Source organism: Falco punctatus (assembly GCF_963210335.1).
Source record: "Falco punctatus genome assembly, chromosome: 13".
Taxonomy (NCBI): domain Eukaryota; kingdom Metazoa; phylum Chordata; class Aves; order Falconiformes; family Falconidae; genus Falco; species Falco punctatus.
In genome coordinates, this window is record NC_137593.1 from 27096147 (window position 1) to 27123577 (window position 27431).

The 27431-nt window shown below is 44.7% G+C and overlaps 1 protein-coding gene across 2 annotated transcripts; it reads right to left on the reverse strand.

Annotated features, from left to right (window-relative positions):
• PCCB (propionyl-CoA carboxylase subunit beta) lies at window positions 1-25596 on the reverse strand. 2 transcript variants are annotated; one of them, XM_080409815.1, is made up of 15 exons: window positions 25272-25559; window positions 23602-23721; window positions 21214-21282; window positions 19819-19875; window positions 16453-16566; window positions 14702-14812; window positions 14294-14402; window positions 13217-13337; window positions 9233-9314; window positions 6940-7063; window positions 5534-5641; window positions 2830-2930; window positions 1640-1738; window positions 1325-1418; window positions 1-267 (listed from the first exon to the last, which is right to left on the reverse strand). In XM_080409815.1, the coding sequence occupies exons 1-15, from the start codon at window positions 25470-25472 to the stop codon at window positions 146-148; spliced, it is 1632 nt and encodes a 543-aa protein (XP_080265941.1). In that variant the 5' UTR covers window positions 25473-25559; the 3' UTR covers window positions 1-145. The 2 variants fall into 2 exon arrangements, with proteins under 2 accessions (XP_080265941.1, XP_080265940.1); XM_080409814.1 differs by lacking the exon at window positions 14702-14812 and having other exon boundaries at window positions 25272-25596.
• Between the last annotated feature and the right edge of the window lie 1835 nt (window positions 25597-27431).

Genomic DNA, 27431 nt, shown 5'->3' on the forward strand with positions numbered 1-27431 from the left:
TTAAATGAGATATGTACTAGAATTTATTGATGGTCACTAGCAAAATGAAAATGGAAAGAAATATTCCCATTGCAGAGTAGGCCTGCACTTAAAACACAGAGTATTTGTGCCACGTCCTCCAGCATGGCCAAGCCCCTCCGCACACTCACAGCGGGATATTAGCATGTTTCTTCCAGGGACTGCTCTGTGTTTTACTGGCCAGCACATCCAGGTCATGGCAGATGCGCAGGCGGGTGGTTGAAGGTTGGATGATATCATCGACAAATCCTGTAAAAAACGGAAAAAAAAACAACCCTGAGAAGCCATGAAGAGTTTGCCTCTCAGCCTTCTACGTCTAGGTTGTAACGTAAATTAGCAAATCAAAACACTACTTGGCATAAACAGTTCACAAATTACAAATTAACTTAAGAAAATTTAAAATAGCTTGAAAAGAAAATACTGCTGTGTCAATAGTTTTTTAATTAGAAACATCTGCTTTTTCAATTTGTGCAAAAGTTAGCAAGCCAAAAACTCTTCAGGAGGAGCTTTACTCACCGTGTACCACACCTGTTACTGCAAAGTTTTTGACATACCACCTCCCTCCATCTACTACTATTACTCTGATTTAAAGGTTCAGCCGTGACATCCCTTGACTTTGCACGTGCAGGAGTCTCTCCCCCGGCTCAAACAGCGGTACCAGACAGAGGGGGCAATACTGTACCGAGTGGCTGTGGTGGAAAACAGCTTGGCTACATCTTCCTGGCTCTGTGGCACTATTAACAGGACTTAAATGAAGTACAAACCCAATCAACAGAGTAAGCCAGCATAACTGGAAACGGAGAGAGCCGACCCCAGAGTCTACAGAACTGCCTTATAGAGCGCAGCCAATGCTTCAAAGCTAGAAGTAAAATTCAGAAGTAAAAACAGTGGGGAAATTTACTCAGAAGAGCCCTGGGTAACATCACTGAACTGAACTAGCCTCTGTCCCTCTCTAATGGCCACTGGGCTGCATCTTGGACTGTCAAATAGATTGTCAAAGCACCTGTACTTTTAAGGGAAAGGTGGAGTTTTGAGATGCTTTCCAGTATGTACAAAATTAAAAATGGCCTTTTCAGCGCAGACCCTGCCTTTCACCAGTCTCCTTCCAGACGAAGATGTGGTTTGTGTCTAGATGTGTTTTTCTGTCACATGCACAAGCTATGGTTAAGCATTGCCTTTCTGATTCTGGTACAAATGTCTCGCCTAAATAACTTACTTGTTCGGAAGAAGTTTACTCAATAGCTACAAACGTATCTATGTGCAATGGCAAACAAACAGGGGACCCAGTGTGTGAGATTAACCGTACCTCTCATGGCGGCAGGAAAAGGGTTTGCAAACTTATCCACATACTCGGCCTCTGCATCTGCCTCTTTTCCTCTGAAAATGATCTGGACGGCGCCCTGCGAAGACCAAGCCTACAGGTCAGTGACAGTCACTCAGGTGGTACACAGGAAAGCCGTCTGCCCCACCAGCCCCTGCCCCCACCACTGTGTACAGACGGGCGCGCCAGTACGCTGCTTCACAGAAAATGCCAGTTGTCTTTATGGTGCCAGGCCACCTCCGTGGCACTGCGACAGCACTGATGGCTGCTGCGCACCAGCCTGAGTCAGCCTGCATTTACCTTTGCTCCCATCACTGCCACCTCCGCAGTAGGCCAGGCATAATTTGCATCTCCTCTTAAATGCTTTGAACTCATCACATCGTAGGCTCCCCCGTAGGCCTGGAACAAAACACAAGGGATTAATTACTGTGAAGTGCCCTCGCAGCACCAAGAGCCTACATTCCTCTCGCAGCTTTTACTATTCCAAAGACATGCGAGTGGGGCTAAATTGTACCTGAAAGAGACCATGAGTGTCTCCACTTTGCTACAACAATCTCCCAAGACTAGGTGTCTCTTCAGCTAGAAGCACAGAAGAGCAAGGACGGGGGCTGTTGGTAACCAAGACCCTTGTTGATGGCAGGTGGAGAGGAATGAGTGCGTAGCTGGAACAGCAGAGGCCTCAACCTGCGCCCTGCACATGCACGCAAACAAACCAGCCAGCACACTTCTGGGCTTCCCTGGCCAGGGAATGCAGCACTTGGCCGCTGCAGTGCTCCACTCTGGTACTGGAAGTGGTCCAGACAGCCGTGATGAACAGACACTGCAGAGCCAGCTGCAGCACAGTCCGTTTCAAGGCATTACTGAAAACTAAGCAAGGCTGCAAGCCCTGGGCACCAAAGGATGGCAATATTCAGAAGTATAGGGTTGGGAAGAAGGAAAGTTTTCTTTTTGCTGTGATAAGTTGAAAACTTATCAGAAAAACAAGCAAGAGGGGCAAACTAGCAAGGAAAAAAGGTAGACTATAGCAAAAGCATATGGAAGAAGAGAAACCACGTGAGCGTTAAGCCTGCAGACGCAGCAGCAGAACAATACAGTCGGCACTGGTTCGGGAAAAGGAGACTGAAGTGGCAAGAATTGAGATGGAAGCTCTGATGTGTGCAAACAGATGGCATGGACCTCAGCAAGACACGCTGGGGGACAGAGGACAAATACTTGACTGAAGGCATTCCAAGGAGAAAGCAGAGAGCAGAAACATGCGATTTCAGAGGAGTGCAGAGACAAAAGGAATGAAGGAACTGAGGTAATAGTCTGAGAATAGAAGACACGGCCTCTTGTAACCTGACGACGAGGTGTTATCAGATGGGACAAATGGAGACGTGACAACGACAGAAAGCACAAGTGGGACAGATGGACAAAGCTTTGCATAACTAAAATTGCTACTACTGAAGACAGGAACTCTAAAAGAACACCATGGAATCGTGCCAACTTACCTTTCTGGTGATGACAGTAATTTTAGGCACAGTTGCTTCTGCAAAGGCAAACAGTAGCTTTGCACCATGACGTATGATTCCACCATACTCCTGAGCTGTACCTACAAATGACAGATTTTTTTTTCACTCCAGGGAATTCACAAAACCACTTCAGCAATTGTCATCATCCGTTACCGGCAGCAAACTTCACCACCACCAGCGCTATGTTAACGTCCAGGAGAGGGTAATACCAGGCAATGTCCCCATACAACACCGAGCCACTCTGTGAAAAACCTCTCACCAAAAGCAGCCAATGTTTGCATTTAAGGTCACACAACCAGAACACTCACCAGATGGTACCTTCCTAGGAACAAAACAGTTACATCGTTTTCAAGACTCCAGATCTGACTTGCAGTGAAAAACACAACCTAGATTCACTTCCCCAGAAACCCGCTCTTCCAAACACCTTTTTTTCCAGACCATATGGAAAAGCAGCTTAGCTGCTATACCACAGACCTGTCCTAGCCTTCCTTCAAGCAAGTCCAAGATGATGGACCTTAAAAGACCGAGCATGAATTCCTCTACAGGAGTTCTCACAGCAGGTGCTTTTGGAGCATGCTCATAGCAGCGAACAGGAACATAAGCTGTCCCTGTCACAGGGCGTTCAGCACCGTTCCACCCCACCCACAGGCCTAGCTGGCTTCACGCAGCAGCAGCAACTTTATTTCTAGGATTTCTGACCATCAGACCACTGGGCAAAACTCTACAGTTGTTTTCTAGCAGTTTATCCACCTACTGACTTTTGCTTTCAGCACCTGAGATAACCTCTTAGAGTACTTTGGGATCTTTTTAATGGATGACTTCATTTTTTTTAATGTAAGATTTGAAGTAAAAATTCTTTTGTGAGGTTTATTTGGTAGTCTTGTTTGGTGGCTCAACTTTAATGCTTCTCCCCAAGCATAATCTGAGTGTCTAGTAATTTATGCCTTTACTTACAAATGTCTCTTCTCAGCTGCTGTTTCACTTTTTGCTTATGTATTTCCCTCCAGCCAGTGGGACTTGTCAAGGCCACAGAACCTTTCCAGCAGCAGAAATCAGAACAGCTGTGTTGTCTTATCCCAGAAGCAGTCTGAACACAGCTGGGACGCTCAACCGAGACCCTGAGCTGGGGAGCACACAGACCCCATCATCTAGTCACAGCCTCAGTTTCAATGCACACTTAGAACAAGGTAGCCAAGCACTTGAAATGCTTCAAGCGTAAGATCAGATCATTCAAGTATTATTTGAACTATTCACACTGTCACCCACGGCCAATTAACACAAACTCTTTTCTAGCCATAGATTCAGTCCCAAACCCATGCTAAAGATGCGTTTGGGTCACTAACACTGTGAGATGTTTGGTACATCTGTGCGTGCCCGTGTGACAGATTCTTTCTTCTTCTGCACTGCACAGGAGTTGTAGCGATCACCACCCTCAAGTTACTCAAGCTGAAATTTCTAATGTTCATGTACTGATCTTGCCAAAACTCCTTAAAATACAACAGTTCAGGATCACTCTCGAGCCTCAGGTCTCCCTAGATTTCTCTGCTTTTACTTATCTTCCATTCACCTACTTGCAAACCAACATTCTGTTGTGCATTACTGTGACTACTTTTAATTGGCCACATGGAAGTAGCTTTGTTCTTGGATTCTGAGCAACTGTCCATATCTAGATTCCTACAGTGGCCGCTGGACTGGCCTGAGCCCCATCAGGCAAGGAGGGTGCATCCTACAGCAGGAGAGAAAGGAGAGAGGGCAAGAGGGAAGAGGAAGGTTCTGTTACAACACAATTACATTGTATTGAAGTAAGAATGGGAATGGTGACAGTGACGTTTTAATGCTTTGACAGCTGTACAGGCCTCAAGGGAAACCTTGGTTGATACAACAGTATATTGTTTTATGAACCTTATATACACAACCGTATATATAACCTTATATTCAACTGTATGAAAGACTCAGGATGTTTATTGGTGTAACATTTCTATTCCTCTCACAATCTGTTTTCTAATAGGTCATTTTAATGTTGACTGCTTACAATAGCCTATGCTGAGAAAATGTCTAATCTCGGGCCTTTCCTTACCAATTTACCTAAAGCTTCTAAATCATGGACATCTTTATCTGAAAAATGCCTTGGAGCATGGCAGAACCTAGACTTTCAAAGATGCAGAGAGCAGGGGTGTGTATAACTGAATCAATGGCAACCAAGGACATTCTTTTTTCCCCCCTATAGCTTCCTCATTTACACATTTGGGCATTAAGTACAGCAGTTAATTAAGGTCAGACAGTTTCTGTTGCTGCAGCGAAGCCTGGATAGCAACGCAGGCCTGTTGGTTCAGTAACTCTGGTGCTGAGCAGGTCTGGCTGGAACACATCTTCACCGTGCCCTCAACTGCTGCTGCTTTGGCCCTCTCCTCAAGCAAGCCCAGTGAAGTTCTGTGACCTCACAACACACTAATAGCATTATTGGTGGCACAGTGAGGCACTTATTTCTTTTTCCTGCAGTTTCTTGCGTATTTCAATATCCTTTTGTGATGACCACTCAGAGTTTCTGTCCCAAAAAAGCAGGATTTAAAAATCTGGCTTGTTTAAAATCTACTACAGTAAAGGTCTTCTCACAGATTTTTAAGATGGGTCTTTAACACCAACGCCACCCTGCAAGGAGCTGAAATGTAACGGCAAGGCATACCTGGCAAAAACCCAGGAACGTCCACAAAAGTAATCAGTGGTATGTTGAAAGCATCACAGAAACGAACAAAGCGGGCTCCTTTCACGGAAGAATTTATGTCTAAGCACCCTAAAATTAAGAAAACAAAGTGTTTACAATTTTTGTGGTCTGCTAATGGCAGTAATTCAAGGCAACTCAAAATCACACTCCATTTTGGCTGTATTGTCTTCTTAAAACAAAACAAGCACTTATCTGCCAGTAATATGGAGTAATGTGCCATGAAGTTTTGCTGGTTTAGAACCAAGATTAGAGTACAAGCTACATTCAACAGGCACTCGTTTTTCTGAGCGCTGTTTGTAGAGACTTTCTATCCCCACAAGTTTAAATATATTATTGTAATTTAATATATTTTTCTGTAATTTTCTCTTCATTTATAGCCTTTCAATATGACTGATCTGAAAAATATCGAGTTCTCCATTAAAAACCAAAAAAACCTCAAAAAAAATCCATTAAATGGCCCACTATGAGAAATACAAGCATTTCTGGTAAACATGCTGCAAAGTATTTCTCTTCTGGTTTAGTGCCATTTAGAATTATGTGTTTTTATATTAAACTGAAACGCATTTTGTATAAAAGCATCTGTGGAATGTTAAAATTAAGAATATTAGAAGACTAAAGTAATATTAAAGCCTGCTAATACCTTGATAGCCATATCTTGTAAAGATTACAAAAGAATAAAACATCATATTGGGTCATCTGTTTTTCCCAAACAAAAAGGCACAAATATTAAAAACAAGGAGCAAACCAGAAAGTTCTGATCAGTGAAAGTCACTTCAGAAATTACCTAGGTAAGGAGAGAAAGCAGAATCCCTCGACAGTTCAAAAAGGTGATCTTGGCTGTAGCTACATGTTGTACCTCCACACCCAAATGCTCTGAGTTCAAGAGCCCCACCTGTGTATGTCTGGAAGCTCTGCACTGCTCTAGCTATAGCAAGCTGACAAAAACCTCACCCTACAGAAGAGTTTTAGGCATTTGAATGCTGTGGAAGTAAGTCTGCAGTTCCCGTATTATGCTTAATCCAGTTAATCACAGGCTGCTGCCAACTAAGTGGTGGTCTTCCACCCACCCCACTCATGTGCGCCTACCGCTCTGCTTGTGCTGGATACAGTGGTCATTGATCTCCCTGCGAGCAAGACCACCTTGCTGATCCACTAAAGAAACAAACTGTTTTTCAGTTTCACAACTCAGCTGCATTACAATGAGATTCAAGACAAAGGAAGCAGTAGAAAAAACAGCGCAAATGAGCGGAGGGACCATGCAAAACAAAAACAGCCTCACAGCCTTACACAGCATGCAAAAAACAGATGTAACAGAGAGGAGACAGTGTTGAAAAGTTTCACACTGGACTCGTACAGCCAACTCTAACCTGATGCTACTTTGGGTTGGTTGCCCACTATCCCGACAGTTCGGCCATTCATCCTGGCAAATCCAACAACAATGTTTCTGGCGTAGGAAGGCATGATCTCGAAGAATTCCCTCTCATCAGCAATCTGCAAGGGTGAGAGTTGGGCAGAGCCCATATGAGGACAGACATACATATGTGTATTTATATACACAGGCAAACACACCATCAGTTGTGTTAGTATCAGAACTTTTAAAACATTTCACAATTTAAACAAAAAAAAAAACCACAAAAAAAAAAACAAAAAAAAAACAGGAAAGAGACCATTCCATCTTCTTTGCAGCCTTCATGCCAGGTATTAACTAGTGCTGCACTTATTATCAAAACTGCCACTTAGGCAATCTATCAGAGAACATCTTTATGACATATTTATTCCTCCATAGTGAGCCTTTTTTCCTAGCTTGTAACATTAAAACTTCAAATCAGATGTTAAGAACTCCCTTCTCGCAACTTAATTATTGGCAGACTACATTTTTAAAGAACAATTTCCAGTGATAAAAAGCAAATAGTACTCCACAGAGCTCAGAAACTCTCCAAGACACGTTTAATAAATACTCTTTCTCTTTGCATGTTCAGAGCACTTCATTAACAGAGGCCAGGAGAGCTGGCTCTGCTGTGTCCATCTCCCCTGGCCACCAGCAGTGCACACAGTAGAGAACGGAGAAACTTTTATCTGCAGCAGAGGAATGCACGCACTATGTCAAACATGTCTGTCTGGAACCACAGCTCCTCGGTAGCTGCACTTCTCCCTGGGGTTGAAGTTCCAGCATGTGTTCTGCAAAGTGACATCCGCTGGTGTATAAAGCGGTATCAAAATTCACATGTTCAAAAGAGATCATAATTACACATGGAGCAGTAGCGACACCTATACATGGCTGCCTAGTGTTTCCTACTAGAATTCCATGTTTTCAGCCCTTTATGAGAACTTTGCCTATACAGACTGCAATTTGCCAGCCATTTCTGGGACTGTGGCACAATGAGAAATTGTGAAAAATTTATTATTAAAGTAGTTTTATTTCCTTCCTTCATGCTTCTCTAAGTCTGTGAGACTTCAGGGTTTTTTTCCTAGTTCAGACTTTTTTTAAAATGCCAGCTTTTAGAACAGGTAGTGCTGAAATTCAGAATGGAAGAATCCAGAGAATAAAAACAGCCTGAGCTTGCTTTCTCCACTAAAGTTAGTCTAAATGCAGCCAGCTGCAAAGCGCAACGTGTTAGCTGAATGAGCGTGTGGGGATAGACAGTCAAATATAACAGCAGAAGGGAGAAGTTTGTAAAGGTCCTACAAACACGGCTGAACTCCCCCCACGCATATGTGCTGCCCACTGTGACATGGAGTTACTCCTAGCTTCGGCATCCACCTAAGAACCCCGGGTTGTCTGCCATTCCACATCCCTGTGATAGAAGCAGCAGCTGGAAATTTTAATACTCAAAATTCAGACTCTCAGGCTGCTCTACAGGGGGCTGTAGCAGTTTCATGTGATAAAACTTCTTTTACAGCCATGTTCTCTGCCCAAGCATTTATAATGTATTCAGTTGTTAAAACTGGAAAAGTGAAGCACTCAATGTTAGGCAAGAGGATTACCAGCATTGCCTAGGCTGCTTTAATAAAACCTCCATCATTTATAAATTGCAATACTGGCTATCAGGTTCTTTTTTTTTTAAATAGTAAGATGTTTCCTTCCCTGCTGCCCTGCCAGGAGATCTGCCTCAATGAAACTTCTAACATCGGACTTTCCAAGCTTCTGAGTCCTTGACTTGTGATTTAAAAACAAAAACAAAAAAAAACCCACTCCTGTACTGTCTGTGTATGTTATTGTCTCTTAGAATAAACAGAGAAGGGTAAACCTTTGGATGCAGCCTATGTAGTTTATTACCTCTTATAAAAAAGTGACCAAATTGAAGACAGTAATAACAAGGTGTGGGTCGGGGGGCAAAGTGAGAGAACTCAAGGCAGGAGAGGATTTCAACCCCAGAGAGAAAACTGAGAGACAGCATCTTCCAGCTGTAGTTACACACGCAGCATATGAAGATGCATCCTGAAAACAAATCTTAGAATTCCTTTCATCTGCTAAAATCTTTTTTTCTGCAGTTTTTGTGGCCCCTTCATTCACAGCTACTACACAGGTAAAAACAGTAACTTGTGAAGACTGAAAAAAACTTACCTTTGGTGCCATTCTATTGGTTTCTTTCAATTACTTAGACACAGAATATAATATATCCACATTAATTGCAACAACGCTCACACTAGCAGACTTACAGAGTGTATGATGTCCAGCATATCGTAGGCTTTAGTAGATTCAGTTGGGACAACTGTGTCCAGCTCAGGAACCAAACGGTCACTGCAGAAAATAAGTAAGTATGAACAATAGTTACTGATCAGATGAACACCAAGACCAAAAAAAGAGTTGCACCTCTCAGACACTTCATGGAAATGCTTCTCAAATACGGGGAGAAGGAACAGTCCTCTTCGTCTCAGCCAGTTGTGCCTCAGGCACTGAGCCCTGTGCAGCAGGAAGACTAAAGCCCAACTGATCTCGTCCTGAAGGAGACACCTCCTCTACAGGCACCTGTGCTTAGGAAACCATCTCCTGGAAATACATTTTCTCCTCTTTGACTGAAAGAGCCCAACATCAGGCACAGGGGATAGTGGGGGAGGTGAGAGAGCATGCTGCACAGGGCGCTGAGGCCACGGGGGCACAGCTCAGCCGTGGCTGAAGGACTGGGTAGAACAAGCATCAAGGTGGCAAAAGCAAAGAGCCTGCTTGGCTGGCGGCTCCGGTCCTCACAGCTGGACGGGCAACACAGTTTCTCCCAACAGCAAAGTTTCCTGTCACATACCTGATGGACCGTGCAGACAAAGCTGAGGAGCTGCACATTTACAGCTCTGATCCCTTCCTTGCCCACGTTGTGCATCTGTGAATTTGAACACACTTGGCCATAGGAAAACTCTCCATACTTACTTCCCCTGTCACCCAACAAGCAGAGACTCATGGGTGGGGAAGCAGATCTCTCTCGCTCCTTCAGTTTAACGGCTGTGTTTGAAGCGTCTTTATTGTTACTCTGCTTAACAGTGACGCATTCGTGTGGCACTTTACTTTTAACAGAAATGCTGCCTCCCTGTTAGCAGCTGACACTACCAGTTACCTCCGTCTTTGATTATATTAGTTTCATTAAAGACCTACGAGTGTTAGCCATGCACTGGGCCTTTGGATTAATTCAGTCCCCGTGTGTGTGTGTGTGTGTGTGTGTGTGTGTGTGTGTGTGTGTGTCAATTTTTGGCAGTCAACACTGAGAAGAATTCAGTGAGTTTACAATTGTGCTATTCCATTAAAAAAATGATCTGTATTTGTTATGAATGGTGTTTCTGTGGAGTTGTTACTGAATTACTATTTTAACAATGCCGTGATTTAGTGCACTTAAAACAAGACAGCACAAGGTTCTAGACACCCAATTTAAAACCAAAAGTGATCTGCAGTTTGTCAAAATCAAGACAAAAACTAATAATGCAAGCCCCACAGCTGTCTCTGTGCTCCCTCACATACACAGGACCAGAGAGGCACAACTCCCTGCCGAGAGGGTAAGAGATACATCTATTAATAGAATAAAACTAACAGCAACACCTCCAAGTATTTTTTCCACATGATTAAGAGTATCGCATGTAAATATTTTCATAAAATGATAAAATGAAACCTTAATCTGATAAAAGCAACCAGTTTTAGTATACTAAAACCCCAAGCTACAGAAGATTCTAAAACTTTTTCTTGTCCATAAAGTAAATGTGAATGTGCTCTTAAGTTCTGGCCATTGCCTGTGGTACTCCAAAGGACAGGGGAAGTGGAAAAATAAAATTACTGCTTGCATAAATTCTGTGCTGTACAGTACTGAGGGAAATTACAACAGCATTAAAATAAATAACCATCATCCAAACGAAGACATTACGCAGGATACCACAGGTTGGAAAATCTCCTTCAAATCATCACAGATAAAGGACACCGGAGCTTGCCAGTCAAGTCACTGGACTTAAGAGGCTGAGAACTGTGTTTCTTACGGATCCCACTTTTCAGGAAGGAACTGCTGCTCATCATCAAAGCAGTGACATCTGAAGCTTGCCACAGTTTGAGACACTCTCACCCAGATCGATGCTGGTTTTTGTTCAATACAGAAGTGAAACTGTACTCTGTTACCAACAATTGATAACAACCTCCTCCAGGAACTTGTACAAACACTTAAGGCTTTCGAGGAAACAGAATTTGTTTATAGGCAAAGACTATAAAGGTAAACACAAAGGTGAAATCACACCATAACACTATACCAAATGCAACGAACGAGACACCCGTCAAAGGCAGGGGACATAGTCACCATCAGACAACTTGGAACTATAAGGAACCTTCTAACTCCAGAACGCAGGTCACTGACACAAAACTCAAACCGACAGAAGTTTCAGCAACCAAGACTGACATTTTTCAACACCACAAAGAACTCACCTACCCAGAGAAAACAAACAAAACAAAACCACCCCACCAAATTCTGGACTTAACAGTGAATACAAAAGTATATTCTATTTAATTTGCATTATTCGTGGCAAATTTTGGTGGTGTGAAAATGAGTAAGAACAAAATTAGAGGAATGGGCTTTGACTGGAGCAGCGGTAAGGATCAACCACATCAATCCAAAGCAAAAGGAGTATTAGGTGTCAATATGTCCAGGTGAAATAATACCAATGTAAGCGTTAAGACCACAAATGGGAGGAATACTGGAGACACTGCTATAAAAACAGGCAAATTTAACAAATAATCAGTCTTCACGTGTATAAAGACTACTAAATTGAAGTTATTAGTACAATTAGTGCATTTATTATACCGTGATCCTCTAATAATGTATCTGGTGCCACGTAAAAGATTATCTCCCTTAAAAAGATAAAGAACTAATTTCTTATATAAAGTAGCTACAACGTAACTGACAGCTTCTCACAAGAAAATAAGCTATGATAAAATACATTGATTAAAAAAAAATGTTGCCTCTATAATGACATTAGAACACCCCTATCAAGTCTATAGAGGGTGATTATCCCAGTACAATTTTTGAATGCTTAGAAAGAACATGGTAACTTCAGAGATAATCCAGAAAATTTAGCAAATAATGCAAGAGATTTGCTTTGGTTTGTCACTATCAAACCAGAACAGTCTTCCAGTTTATTTAATAAACTCCTAAAGACCAACATCTTGGAAAGATTTAGGACCAGCAACTAACTGACCTGTCTGACCATTCTCTAAAAGCAGCTAGCAAATTTATTTCTCTAATTGTAAACAATGTATTTCAGGTACCAGAGCAGTGATTTGTGAAATCCATCCAAATAAACCTCCTCACACAAATTGTTTCAAAGACATTGCAAAGCACAGTGAAGCGTGAAGAGATAACCTCCCCATGGTAAAATCTTCATGTGTTTAAGAACCACGAGACACACATCACGCACATCTACAGAACCGAAAGGAACACATTCAGGCTGCTCCCATACAGGAGAGGGCGACAACCCCTCATGGGTTCCCTACAGAAAGGGCTGAGCTGGGGCTGCAGCAGGATCTCGGGTCAAAATGCTTCCACTCCCCTGACATTCTCTGTCTTTAACACTACTAGCACGGCTGTCTACTCAAACCGTCCCGTGATGGCACTCTGGCTGTCCCTCCAGCTCTTGGAAAAACTCTCTGATCAAAGTCCAGACAGTTGCTGGTTTTCCCCTCCTGAAGTGAGTGAGCCCTTCCCTTGTCATGCTGCCAGCTACACGGCGCGCCTGAGAGACAAGTGCCAAGCCATGCAGCTTTCTGCCTCCTTGGCTTCCTTGGTGCTGCCCCACCTCTACCCTTAGCACACAGAACTTACCCAACAGAGACGTAACTGACAAAGAAGGGCAAGTTCTCCCCACTCGTGTTCACTGTGCTATTCTGCCTCACTTGTCTCAAGAGACTGCAACAGCCCATCTGTACAGAGATTACTTCTCCCCATATTCTCTACACAGCCTGCGTAACTTTTCTTTCAGAAAATAAAAAACCTGAGATCTAACAGTGAGCATGTATGTATGTATGTACACATGCATGTTGAAACACTCTGCATATTTACACACCACAATGCAGAATTACCAGCCAAGATCCCAGGCACAAAACACTTCTCTCTCATGCTCCTTGAGTCAGAGAAGCCACGAAATTTGGTGGTCAGAGACCACAGATCACAGCCAGTCTCCTCTTACCTGGGATCATGGCATTCACAGACTGGTGCTGGATCACGGTTGCTAAGAGGTAAATAATTAAAGAACTCTCGGAGGTTAAGTAAAGCATCTATATCATTCTCAAAGGCTCTGTGTGCAACTCCTGGAAAGAAACAGTTAAGCAGTTATTGAAATTATTTTAATTTTGCAACTTTTCATTTTCAAGTATGTACCCATAAAGATACAGAGAAGTAACAGCAAGAGTTTTTAAACCTGAGCTATTAACCATCAGGAGTTTTAAGCCACCAAATCTGACCAGCTAAAAACATCTAGAAAATGTATGGCTGTATCAGACTTCCTCCTTAACAGGTCTGGATTATTGATCTCATATTTAAAATAACATAAAGGGGTTTATCAGCTATCACAGACCTAGAGCTGGATCCCAATCTTCTGCAATTCAATCGAGGTTACTGTGCCGCACTCAAGCTTTGGACTACAAGTTCTTTTATAAAGGCTGGTGCTGAGCAGTGTCTCTAGTTGTGGTTTTGGTTCGTCACCAGTTCCGTTCACATACCATTTGAGATCCCACAGTCATTTCAAGCCTCAAGAAGATTCATGAGTCACCAAGTTTTCCCAGATGGGGTGTGGGGGGGAACCCACAACAGCGCTTCATCTCACATTGTCACTCGGTTTATAGTTAAGAAGTTCAGTCAATCATGTTAGTAAGCAAACAAGGGGGTTGTTAACGAGTATTTCAACCCACGTAAATGTCTGGACAACAAACAAAAAAACCCACACCACCCCAAGCCTGCTTTGCTAAGCCCTGCCCTCTGTCAATCTTCCCACTTCTAGAACCTTTTGTGGATTTGCTACTTTCTCTTCCAAATCCCAGAACTCTGCCACACTCCCATTTCCCCTATTTTGTTTTCCATTACTAAAAAGGACCGGCAAGAGAGCCCCTGCACAGGGTAAAATCATCTGCTTAAGTAGTTTTATCACTTCGACTGAAGTGACGCTTGAGTACAAAACTGCATTAGACAATCAGCTGTTTAGCCAGAACAACTATGTCATTTACTTTAAAGAACAATTAGTATGTTAAGTGAACTACCCAGCTCTCACCGGATACAGTAGTGTGTGTCTTTGCACCCCCGAGCTGCTCTTGGGTGACATCTTCATTGGTAACAGACTTAACTACGTCCGGGCCAGTGATGAATAGATAGGATGTATCCTGGGGGAGGGAAAAAAGCAAAACCACACAGTAAATGCTACAACCAAGCTGCAAAAGCTCCTAAGGGGAAGTCACAGCCTCTAGACACTTTCCCCAAAATAAGAATACAGTAGAACATAGGGGAAAATTTCTTAAAATTCCTTAACGTATTAAATTAAAAATCCCTCAAAAATGCAATTGCTTCAAAAATACAATTATCCACAAGTTACTGGGGAAGTTTTTCTTGATTTTTCATGATAAAATCAGCTTAATCCATCTGAAAAAAACATCCTTCATGCAGGGTCAGTTTGCACCCTCACCTTCACCATGAATGTGAAATCGGTCAAAGCAGGCGAATACACAGCTCCACCAGCACAAGGACCCATAATGAGGGAGATCTGTGGAACTACCCCAGAACACAGAACATTTCTCTGCAATAGAAAAGACGTCTCGTTTTACCAAAAAAAAGTGCATCTTTCAGTCTGAATTCTTGCAGAATCTGCGCAGGCAATCACAAACAGGAGAGGACAGCTTATTTTATTTACTGGGAGATAAATAAGTATCTGGTGAGAATGTCTTGAAGCAAATAGAACCAAAATAATTTTGTTGCTTCCGTTTTGCTTCTTTCTGTTCCCATGCATTCGGTTTCATATACCACGCAATGATGGCAAAGGAAGCGGGAATGCATGACCCCAAGAGATGCTGCAGGGGCAAAAACTTCACTGAGCCTGGAGTGCCGGGGAGTGTACGTAGCTGAAACTTGAACATACAGGTACGTTTATCGCTCAGAGGCAGCAGTAAGCTTTACTAACAAATTGTCTCAAAGATTCTTTTAAAATCAGATTCCTGCATCAGCTTGAGTTTTACACAAGGGTGAATTACTGCTGTCCACCAACATGGATGGCATAGTGTCCAAAAAAAATGTTTACATTGCTCATTGCTCAACTGGATTACAACCAATTTCTGTAACTTCAATGTATCATCCCAGATTGCACTAATCCAAGACTGTTAGCTCTAACTAACTTGTTATCCCACATGCTCACATTCCTACTGAAAGCACAATCACGTTTATGTTCTGTGCGCTTACTTTAAAGCAATGTGTTTCGTTAGGCATATAAAATAACGTCATTCCTGTGAAATAAAACAATCAGTAGCACATCTAGAAGAAACAGTTCTTGCATTACCCACAAAAATACTGTAGAAACATGAACCTTTCACCAGTTCAGTCAAGTACCGGACATCCCCAAACGGTAACATTTGTACTGCATACTATTCTTTGAACAGAAACATCTGACTTGCATCTTTTTTTTCTCACCTCCCACCCAAAAAAAAAAAAACCCAAACCCCCCATTTTTTCCCCCCACCTTGACAAAACAGGCACTTGGTCCTTCTGATCTGAGTTTCTCAAGTTTTCTTCAAGTGCATAGTGTCTGAGTTAGTTTAAGTCCCTCTTTCTGCAGTGGAATTCTTTCTTTCACCTTTTACCAGCCCTATTGAAAACAAATCTGCTTTGTGAAATTCCTAACATGTCTGTATTTCAGAGACGCGGGGACAGCTGGTGGTGGATCACAACCATCAGTCACCTCACGAAACACTCTCTGAACTACAGCATGCCCACCTGTCTCAAACACTCGAGAAAAATTACATCCCACACACAGGCAACCTATACGTCAGTGTAAATCAGAAAGTTAAATAGTTGTTTGGGATTTTCTTCCAATTAGGTAAATTGCCTATTCTTTCATACTTGTGACAGATCTCACTATATAGCGCGGCTCCTACAAAGCTTTTTGTTGGACCACCGTGTTTTACAAGGCCCAGCATTGCCCATGTTTAACACATGGGTAAATGGAACTAAGTGGTATGGTAGTTTGCCCAAAGCCAAGAAGAGAACCAAGGAGACAGTCCAGGTCTCACAAGCCCTCATATATGCTGCTTTATCCACTAGGTAACACTGGCTGAAATAGGACGATGATAACCTAAAAGTTTACTTACAAGGACCGGCTTAAGTAAAGGAAGACTTTGTCCATCTTTGTGGATGCCAAGCTTCTGGGTCATCCAGCAGCCTACTTACCAAAAATATGTCTGCATAGCCTGCCAAGGACTCCACTCCCTCCTGGATACGGGCTCCTCCAGAGTCATTCAGCCCAATCACGGGTGCTCCAACCATGGCAGCTTGATCCATGACCTAGTGATGAATACAAACTCCTCATTATTGACCTAGCTAAGCTAAAACCCCAAAGCAACTAACTCCAAAATGCACACTCCCTAGAAAAAAATCCAAACGTGCCAGAATGTGAACCACCTACACAGCACTCAGCTTCTGCTTCACTTGTATTAACTATCACAGTCACTAAGTGCTTACTGAGGTATCGTGTTTTAGCCTCCAGTCTGAATGAGTCAAAAGATACACAGTTAATCCCTCTCATGGTCTTTAATATTAATCTGCCCCACTAGCCATGCATCTCTGTACTCGCACTGCATTATCCAAACCCTGTGCTAAGTGACACTGCAGTTTGGACCAAAGAGGATCCAGCCACCTTTGTTCATAAAAGGTCTCAACTGCACCTTAAACATTCTCTCATATATGTCTAATCTGATCTTAGAAGTTTATTGCAGTGCTGATTGCATAATCTCCCTAAGCAGTATATTCTAATGCTTGATTATCCTTCTTAGAAGTTCTTTGAGAAGACTAAACTAAAACCTTTCCTCTGGAAATTTAGAAACGCTACTTCTTTCTTGATATACAGTAGTCAGCGACAGCAATTAACTACTGCTTTGCCTCCACATTCGTAAACATTCAGGTACCTCAAATCTCCTTTCAGTCTTCATGTTTCCCTTCACGTTTCTAAAGTAAGCACCATCAATTCAGTCACAGTTCTTTCTACATCCTATTTTCTAGACCTCTGATCATTTTGGTTACTTGCCTCAAGATCATACGCAATACTCCAACAGAGGCTTAAGTGGAAGGAACTAATTCCTTACATAAAATATTCCTGCTTATTGGATCCCAGTAAAATGTTTGCTGTTTTCATAACACTACAGCACCAGCATATTATGTCAAGATCTGCTTTAACATTAAGATCCGCTTTTGCTTCTAAGTAGTCTTCTATAAAACTACACATTGTCAGTTATTCCCCATTTTGAATTTCGAGGTTGCTCTTCCCTGCCTGGTATTAGCCCTTTTTAATCATTGCCATAAAATTGTATCTTATTTCAGACAATCTTTAACTTACTAAGATTTTTAAAACTTCAGTCCTGTCTTTCAGAGTGCTTGCAGCATCAGCCTTGAATTTTGCATTGCCCAGAAACATAGTACCATATTCAAATCCATAGTATCTTAGCGGTACCAAAGCTCCAGCCCAAACATGAATCAGTGATAACTGTCTTGTTCTGGAGCGGCTTTGTTCCTACTTGCAGTCATTCCACGTAAAACAGGGGTTCTTCAGGCTTTGTGCCTGGATGTCCATGTGAAAGTTGAAATATTGTGGTGGCAGACACACCGAATGACTTTACAATTTAAATGCAATCTCACATCTAAAAACCGTCGGTGTGGATTGCAAGCAGGGGCTCTGTGAGCCGAGTGCCCTCGTTTACTTATGTGAACGTTACACAAGGCATTAGCAAATGCCTTATTAGAAATCAGCTGAGTTGACATTTATTGCTTCTTACTGGAAGCCCTGTTATGCTATGGGGACAGGTTAGTGAAAAAAGTTCACTGATGCATTTCGCTACTTTCCAGGGACTTACATATGGATTATTTATTTATTTATTTCAAGGCTTTTCCAGACACTGAAGTTCTTCCTAAAACACACATCGATATGCACATTCAGACTACTGAAAATGTGTTCATATATTTGAGACCAGACATTTTTTTGCCATACCAGTTTTTATAGGGAACATTGTCTTGAAACATGACATCATAGATGCACATATGTAGGCTTTAAAGTGTTCCCCACCACAAGCAGGCACCCATTAATCCCAAAAGACCCACACTAAGTCTCTGCTGCTTCACAGAAACCATTACAAGCATTTCATGTGGTCTGAAAGACCACAAGGCTCTTCTACAAAAGTAACCAGCCCAGACCTACCCAGCTTGGATCTTCGCTGCAAGATGCCAAACACTGCTACCTCTCTGCAGCTCCAGGAAAAAATCCCAAATGGGAAACAATTACCACCAATGGGGCGGATCTCCAGGAAAGCACCTTCACTTCCATGTTCCGTGACATTTTACATTCCTTATGCCACCGATAAGGTTGGCAGAAGCTAAGACTGTCTCTCTTAAAACAGATTTCTGCTTCCCAGAATGTGGCCTAAGAAGAACTAAGAGAAGTGAGACATCACACCACCCAGCCAGTCTTTTATGACCTCTCCACTGCCCAGGGTGCAGCCTCAGACCCTGAGCCCCAAAGCAACTGATGCATCCAGAGCCTTCAAACTCTGGAGCCTACCACTGATGTTGATGCCAACCAAGAACAGTATCAACTAGGAAGGACACAGGTTTTTGCTTTTTTTCTAGTTCTGCTATCAGCACTCTCCCTGCTTCTTTAGAAGTCAGAGATCAAAAAAAACCAAGCAGAAAGGATCCCATCATTCCAGTACTATTACATGCCTCCCCAATAGAGAGAGACACAGCAAAGCTCCAATGTGGAAGGGCAATATCAAGTCTTTCCTGATACCAAGACTTGGTATTTAATAATAACTTGGCCAAGTAGTTATTATCCAGTCCAAATTCTTTATGTTTCCTAGTTTTACACCTCCTCACTGCTGAGAAGCCTGTGCCAAAAAGCAGTTATTTCCATCACGAGAAAAGGCCTTGTGCACCAAAAACCTTGTTTCTGATTCCACAGCAACAAGATCCAGGAAATCTTCACCAGCCCATACCACTAAACACTCACACATGAAAAGGTTCTCGTCCTCCCCACAACTGGGATTCAAACACCATCTTTTCCAGTGAGACAAGCAGACAAATCAGAATAAATAGCCACCAGTGCCTGATAACTGTTTATCTTCAGATTGTTCACTTGTTACATTTGCTTTTTATAAATATTACACACTTCCACATCACACTGTTTACAAGAAAAAGTTTCTCCTGAGTCATTTCACATTTCTCCAGTAGACAATGGCTAGTTAATAAATACTTGTGCTCTGCAAGTCTCTCTTGTCTTTGGTAGCACGGTACAAAAGGCAACTTAATTCCAACAAAGCGTGTATTACTTGGAAAAGCTGTCTTATACTTGAAAAGCTTCCAAAGGGTACCTCTCTGCTCGCCTGTGCTTTCACTTCTTAATTGACATGAGGAGGCAGGCATTTTCAGGTTGCCATGGCATACACCAGAGTCCACTAAAGTCAATCACAAATCATATTCTCCAAAGTCATTAACGCAACAGACTGAAAAAAGGACGCTCACAATCTTTTGTTTTCTCCTATGCAATATTACCTTGCAGATCTTCTGGGCATGAGCTCCAGATAAACTGCCTCCAAATACTGTAAAATCCTGGAGGGAAAAAAAAATTTCAGATTAGGGAAAGAATCATTTCAGTAAAATGTCATAAAATGTTGCAAGTGAATAACACAATCCTACAACACCCCATATTTGGTATGCTGGTCCAAAACAACTTGACTCCCTTAGTGCAGCCTGCAGATCAATCCTGTCCAATCCAAGCCTCCTTTACAAGGAAAACGATCTTTTATATGCATTTGCCAGTGGATTCCATGTTACAATCACAAACTTACTATGCTGCATTTGGGTTGTTGGTTTTTTTTTCCTTCACAGAAACAACCTCTCTTTCTACAAATATACACTTCTCTTTTATAGACATTGTCAATACTGAAGTAGTCTGGAGAAATTTCACCTGTGAGGAGGGTCTGTGTTCGGCTCCTATCTCATGTTCAGGCCCACATAACAGTGTCCTTCCTTGGAAGAACTATATATCCAAGTCAAAAAAGGCAGGGGGTATGACTCACTCCAAGATCAGACAGCAATAGTCATTGTGGCCATGATAGCAAATTGAACAAAGGGTACTTTGTGGCCCAGAACAGAGAAGCAGTTACCAGTGATCTGAAAGAAAGCCTTTCTTACACAGTGTTAAGACTAACCAAGATAAATCTCTAACCATGGCGTTTCCTCTAAAAATGTTAATATAAAAAGTATATTCTAACATTAAAGTATCTATTTATATGCTGTCACAATCCCTTCAACTAATCAGAGTTTGAACCTGAGAAACAATTCAAGGCTGCTAAAGTGCCCTCTGTCATAAATACTGATCACTGCAATTCTAGTTGATGTCTCCAGCGAACAGCCCCCATTCTGTGGCCTGAAACCCAGAAATGGTTCTCAGGACCCGCAAAGCCCTCCACTGACACAGGTCTCCACACACCTGCAGGAACTCATCCACACACATCCAGCCGCAGGGACAGAGTCAACACTTGCAATTCCTTCAAGCACACGGGGCTCAGTGACTTCCCCATTAATTCACAACTTGATTATCAAAAATGTTTTGGGAGGACTCCTCCAGTCTCTCAGGGTATCAATATGCAATGATATTACACCAAAGTAATAACAGTTTGTTTTTTCCAAAACGATCCCACTGCCTCTGCATTCTTCACTCTTCTCATCTCACCCTCGTCACAGCTGCAGCTATCACCCAGCGAAGTTTCTAGAAATGCTTTTTTGCTTCTTATCTGAAGGTGCCCTGCTTCCTCCCCCAGGATGTTACATCCATCTTATGCTTATTGGTAGAAGGTACACAGGTACATTACTACACTGAAATATTGTGAATTTATGTCAAAGGATAAGTTTGTGCTATTTAAAAACCAACAAGCAAAACCAAACCTGACTGAAAACATAAGCCAGTCTCCCATTAATCCGTCCACGGCCAGTCACCACACTGTCTCCAGGGTACTGTATTAAAAACAGAATAAATTAATTTTAAATAATAATTAAAAAAATCAAAGCAGCAAAACGTCCACTAAAAAAGCCACAAACTTATACTGAGAACTAAGACAAAGCAAAGACCAATTCTCCGAGAGGCTGTCTTTCATATTTCCAGTGGGGGCTCCACAAAGATTCCCCCCAGCCCTAGAAAGGAAAACTTAGAGGTAATATCACATAGTAGTTGTGTATTAGTGTAAAGATTAGTGAATTTTGCAGTTTCCCTTCCAATTTCAGCACATCTGGAGTTAAAGCAAATCACATCCTTAAAAACAGGATGCACCTTTTATTAGGACCACCTGATGTTTTTGAAAGGACACAGCACACAATCCCTTCTTGAGGTATTGTTAAAGAAAAGAAAACAACCCTGGAGAAGTCAAAAAAATATAATTACAGTCACCTGAAATACTTCAACTTGACCTGTCCCATTTTTCACCCTGCAAATAAGGGACGAAGAAAGAGCTGGAAGAGGAAACGGAGCCTGTGAATCTTAAAATCTGGTTATCTATGTTGTCTCACTTTTTAGTGAGGGAAACGTATACAAGTCTTTCAAGACAACAGTAGAAAAGGAGCTTTACTGGGCTGTCATAAAGAAATTCCAGGCACTTAAATGCTTTTTTGTGGTTTGGTATTAAACAGGAAAAAAGAAAAAATGAAGAAAAAAAAAAAACAACAGGCGGGGCCCACTCCAAGGGCTACTTATGCTCAAGGTTATCTGTTTTTGCAAGGTCACACCGCTCCGGGAACTCTTCTCAGCCTGAAGAGACGGCACTGCTACCAGCTCAGGAAACACACCTGTAGTTCCAGCCACTGTCTCACACAGATGACTCCTAGAAGCCCAAGCAGCCTGCAGAGTGGCCTGGGTGTGGGTACAAGTCTTACCCTGCCTTCAGAACGTTCGAGAAACTCAAGAGAAATTCAATGCTAAACTAGTATTCCAGCTCACGGGGCACAGTTATGTCATCTGTTGTCAAACTGCATTCTGCAAACACAATCTGCAGCTCACTGAAAGGTGAATTCTGAAGGACAAGGAAAAAATTAACTCTCTCATCACTCTCAGGACTTTGCTGCTCCTCCTGTCTTCAAAACCAGCAATTTTTTATCAGCACTGTGGGATGCAGCATTGAGTAGCGTGATGAGAGGCAACACAGTAGTTATCCGAGTTTGCTGGGGAACAGAGTAAAAAATTTACTTAAGAAAAGATGTTTGCTCCTATGCTCATTGAGAGGGGAGAAGGTCTAACATGACATCCTCCCCAGCACCAAGTCCCATCAGTCTCCAGGCTACCAAAACGAAAACAAATCCTTCACCTTTGCCAGTTCCCAACGCCACAGCTGCTCACTGTGGAAGCCTGCCGATCCCTCCCTCATCCACACGATGCAGCCCTGCAACTTGAAGGACTGAAAACTCATGAACTGGTTTAATAACCACATGAACAGAAGTTGTAGTCATTGTGTGCAGCATGGGGCAGTAATGCATGCTGGGCAGCTTCTCACCACACCCCAAACCAAAATACTCCGCAGCAAACAGGGCCTTTTGCTGCAGAGATTCACGTTGAACAGGCCCATCTGCACTAGCCACTGACACATCCCAGCATGTTTGCTGGTCCTTTCTGTACTAAATCTCAACAAAATACTTTTCCCCTGTAGTAATTTATCAGGCATCAATGTTATGGTGAGAGACTTTGAGGAGCCACAGATTTTCCCTCTACGTGATGAACTTCATGTACCATGTTGGTGTAGGATACATAACCATGTACCTGAAAACTGCATAAGCAAGCAGACTGCAACTTGCTAACAGACCAGTATGAACGCCTGAATTTCCAAACATATCAGATTTTAAGGCCCTGAACGATTTTATGACTGTAATTTGGCAGACATAAGTATGGATCTGAGTTAATTCATCCTATAACTCTTAATGTTACCTGTAGGGAGACAGAAGTATCTACCCATATTTGTTCTTCATATCTAACTTGACTGACAAAGTTGTAACAACCACGTTCTACAGCCTCCTCTATTATTTAAATTACAAATCTAACACAATATCCAGGGAGGTATCTGAGCCAAGCAGGTGACCTTATAAAAAAAGGTATCAAGTTTAGACAATGGAAAAGTAAACCACGTAAGCTGTTACATGGAAACTGAGAATGGTAAAAGGAAAATTGCAAAACAAATAAAAAGCTGAAAATAGTAAAAGAAATTACATGTCAGCAGAAGAGCCTACTTTCAGCCAGCTGGCTGGCTAATCAGCAGAGGAGTAAGAAACAAGAGTTATACGATATAAAACTACCTTATTCTTACTAGAGTCCATCCCAAAGTCAGAACATCTGTGTTCCACAAACATGTCATACTCATCAAAACTGTCAGGGTCCAACAGCAGAAGAATCCGTTCCCTTGCTGTCAGCTTTCCCTGAAATGGAGCAAGCAACAATTAATATAGCCATCAGGTGGTTCTGGCTCTGTTTACTGACCACCAACAGACCTGGTTTAATCAAACATAGACTCACTTGATCTGCCACATTTGGCACATTAAGCAACTGCATGCCCCCAAAGCTGGAAATAGCCTATATTGTGATTATCCACCTTAAAAACAAGCATAATGCAAGCCAGACTTTGAAAAGGCGGCTGACTACTGGAGCGGCATGACCACAAGATAAAGGAAACAATCTCAGAGTCTTTTCAACAAGATATAATAGCATCACAGCTATTTTTGCCTACACATTTAAATGCTGCTATTAAGGCCTTTGTTCTATTCTTAAACATGGAACCCTTCCACAGCTGAACGAGTCCTTACCCACAGTTCAAGGCTCAATTCACCATGCTCGATATTTGACCACAGCAAATGAGAGGAAAAAGGAAATACGACAGCCTGCAGGGATTTTCTGACAAAATCCTTTTGTTCTTTTTTCTGTTGGGACATTGATATGGGCATAAGTAGAGAAAGGGCCAAGAACATAACTGACTGACCAGATATGCATGTCCCTTGCTCAGGACTGATGATGCCAAGCAGTAATACCTGACTGCAAAGTTCTTTGTCTCTTGACCTGCCAAACCAATGTTATTTCCAACCCAGGTAAGCATCTGTCTCCAAAGGTCAGGGCACCTGGCTTGTCTTCTTTATAGGGGACGGTGTGACCCTACCTCAACATGACGTTAAAACACAGGTCAGCTTCTCTGCAAAACTTCAGACCACTAGGTCAAAAAGTTCATGAAAATCAACAAGCGTAGGAAAGCCTAACGCAAGCCATGGATTCTATTTACATTTAAAATGCCGTAAGATGTTTGGGGCCCACACACACGCAGAAATGCTTGTTTTGGTATGTCAGCGCCCTAAATGTAACGCGGTGAGCCTGTCCCTGGCGGGGGGGGCACTGCTGCTGGGCGAGCCGGCCGCTGGCGGGAAGGGCTGTCACGGTCACCCTGATGCCTACACGCCATCGTGGCACCACCAGGTCCCTGCGTTACACTGAGAAGACATCCCAGCGAGAAACAAGAAGCAGGAAATCTGTACCGGCACCCCCTCAGCATCGCCCAGGTTCTGAACGGGAGAGGCAAGGGCCTGACAAGCCGGCGGCTGTCACCCTTCCCTCTGCCTCCCGCCACTCTGCGAGCTCGCTGCTCTCCGAGATCACCTCACATGGGCCAGGCCAGCGTGAGGGGCCGGGCGGGCCGGTTGCCCGCCGAGCCGGTGAGGCGTTACCGCCGGCCCCGTGCCGCGCGGCGGGCGCTGCCTCAGGGCGGCTGCCAACGCCGCCTCAGCCGCGCCGCCGGCCCGGCCCGCCCGCCCCAGCGCTTCCCGCCCGCGGACGCGGGAGGCCGCCTGCCCCCGCCCGCAGCACCGCTCCCGCCCGGCCCGGGGCCGGCGGCCGCCCCGTTAGGAGCCCGGCGGCGGCGGCGGCCCGGGGCCCGGCCGCGGGGGCAGCGGGGAAGAGGCTCTTCCCCCCGCCGCCCGCTCCTCACCCGCTTGTGCTGGGCATCGATGCGGCCCTGCCCGCCGCCCAGCAGCGCGGCGCGGCGCTTCTCCTCGATGCGCTCGGGCACGGAGGGCGGGCGGGCCCCCGAGGCGGCCCGGTGCGGCCCCGGCCCCGGCCCCGGCCCCGGCCCGGCCCCGCGCAGCCGCGCCGCCGCCGCCGCCCGCCGCAGCACGCGCACCGCCGCCATGTCGCGAGCCCGCCGGCGGCGGCCGGAGCGGGAGCGGCGCCTGCGCGCGGGCCGGGCCCGGAGCCAGGGCGGGCGGGGGCACGGGCGGCGGGACCCGGGGCGGCCCGAACCGCGCCGGGCGGCGCAGGGGAGCGGCCGGCAGCTGCCGGGCCCTGCCGCCCCCTCGGGCCCCGCCCGGCCGCCGGTTTTCTCCGGCCGACTGGTTAATGGCTCTTACCCTTGCGCAGGGCGCTGTGCGCCGGCCCAGCGGGACACGCACCGGCTCCGTCTGGCTTTGGAGCAGCCCGGGGGGACCCCGGCGAACGTGAGCTCCAGCAGCGGGGCCGGCGACGCACGGGGCCTGCCGCTCCCGGCGAGCCGCCCGCCTTGTCCTTGCGAGCACTGGAATGTCCCTGTGACACCAGCAGCGGCCCCCTGCCTCCCGGTGTCAGCGGGCAGCCCGGCGGCAGCCACGGCACGATTCCAGGGGCACGAAGGCCGTGAAAGGCCCCAGGCACGGGGGTGTGCGAGGGTGTTGGGGCACACGCCACCCGCACGGGCACAGGCCGAGGGGCCCGGCTGCCGTGTGGCCGCAGTACGGAGACCTGATGTCACCCATCCCCAGGCAGCCCGCCAGCCGGCCAACACCACCGCCCACCTGCCCCGTACTTGGTCGCCCCTGTAGCTCATCTCGGGTACTGACCACCAAGGAGTAAGAGCGAGTTGAAAATCGCTGGAATAGCACTAGGTGAATGCTGCCTCACCTATCCGTACTGAGCACAAAGGAGGACACAAGCTTGGCCCAGCAGGTGTCATAAGGGTGAGTCTGGAGGAGGCTCTCCAGGAATGGAAATTCTTGGGTCGTGCAGCATTCACAAGCTGCTGTGCAACCACTCATTTTGGAAGGGCTCTCAGGGCTCCACTCCAGTCTTCTACTCAGAAGAGAGTCAATGCTGGATTCATACCAGGTTTCTCAGGGCTTTGTTAGTCAGATCTTAAAAGTCTGCAAGGACAGACTGGCACAGCATTCCCGGTCCCTGCTTCAGTGCTCAGCTGGTCTCATGGGGAAACTAGCTCCCCTCCCACCCCTTCTATTAAGTAGCAACCTGCCCCATTTCGATTTAGGACAACTGCTTCTGGTCCTGTGAGTACGCACTTCAATAGAGAGACGTTACTGAGGTGACAGGCAGGCTTTTCAGTACTGGAAAACAGCTGTCAGTGGTGTCCCCAAAGGCTTCTCCAGGCTAGCAAAGCTAAAGGGCAGTCCCTCAGCCTCTCCTCCTGGGGCAAGTGCTCCAGCCCTTCACCATTCACCATCATGCTATCCCTCCTCATCACGATGTCCCAACGTGGACGCAACTGCACTGTAAAAGATCCTGTGAAAAACCTTGCCCAAGCCAAGGCATCTGCTCTTCCCTCACCCACAGAACTAGTCATCACCAGAAGGCACCAAGGCCAGTTACACATGATTTACCCTTGGTTAATCTATGCTATTCCCAATCACCTTCTCCTTCATGTGCCCAAAAAGACATCCAAGACCTGCTCCATGGTTTTCCTCAGAGACCAAATTGAGGCTGACTGCCTTACAGTCCCCCAGATCATCCTCTCCACTCTTGTAGATGGGTGTAACTGAAGCCTTTTCCCAGCCATCAGGGGTCTCCCCTGATCTTCATGGGCTTTCAAAGATGATAGTAGCCTTGCTGATGCCTGCCAGCTCTCTTGGCACACTCGGGTCATTCTGTCTGGTCCCCCGGACCGTATGTGTCAAACTTTCTCAGTAACTGCTGCCTCAATCATCCTCCACTATCGGTCACCCCTGTCCTTGAACCCCTTCCTGTAGGCACAAATGCCTGGGGAGATCTTGTCAGTGAAGACCAAGACAAGGAAGGCATGGAGTACCTCAGCCCACACCCTACCTGGCGTGAGACTGTCTCAGCCCCCAGCCAGAGTAGCTGCAAGGGGTTAGCTGCATTCCTCCCA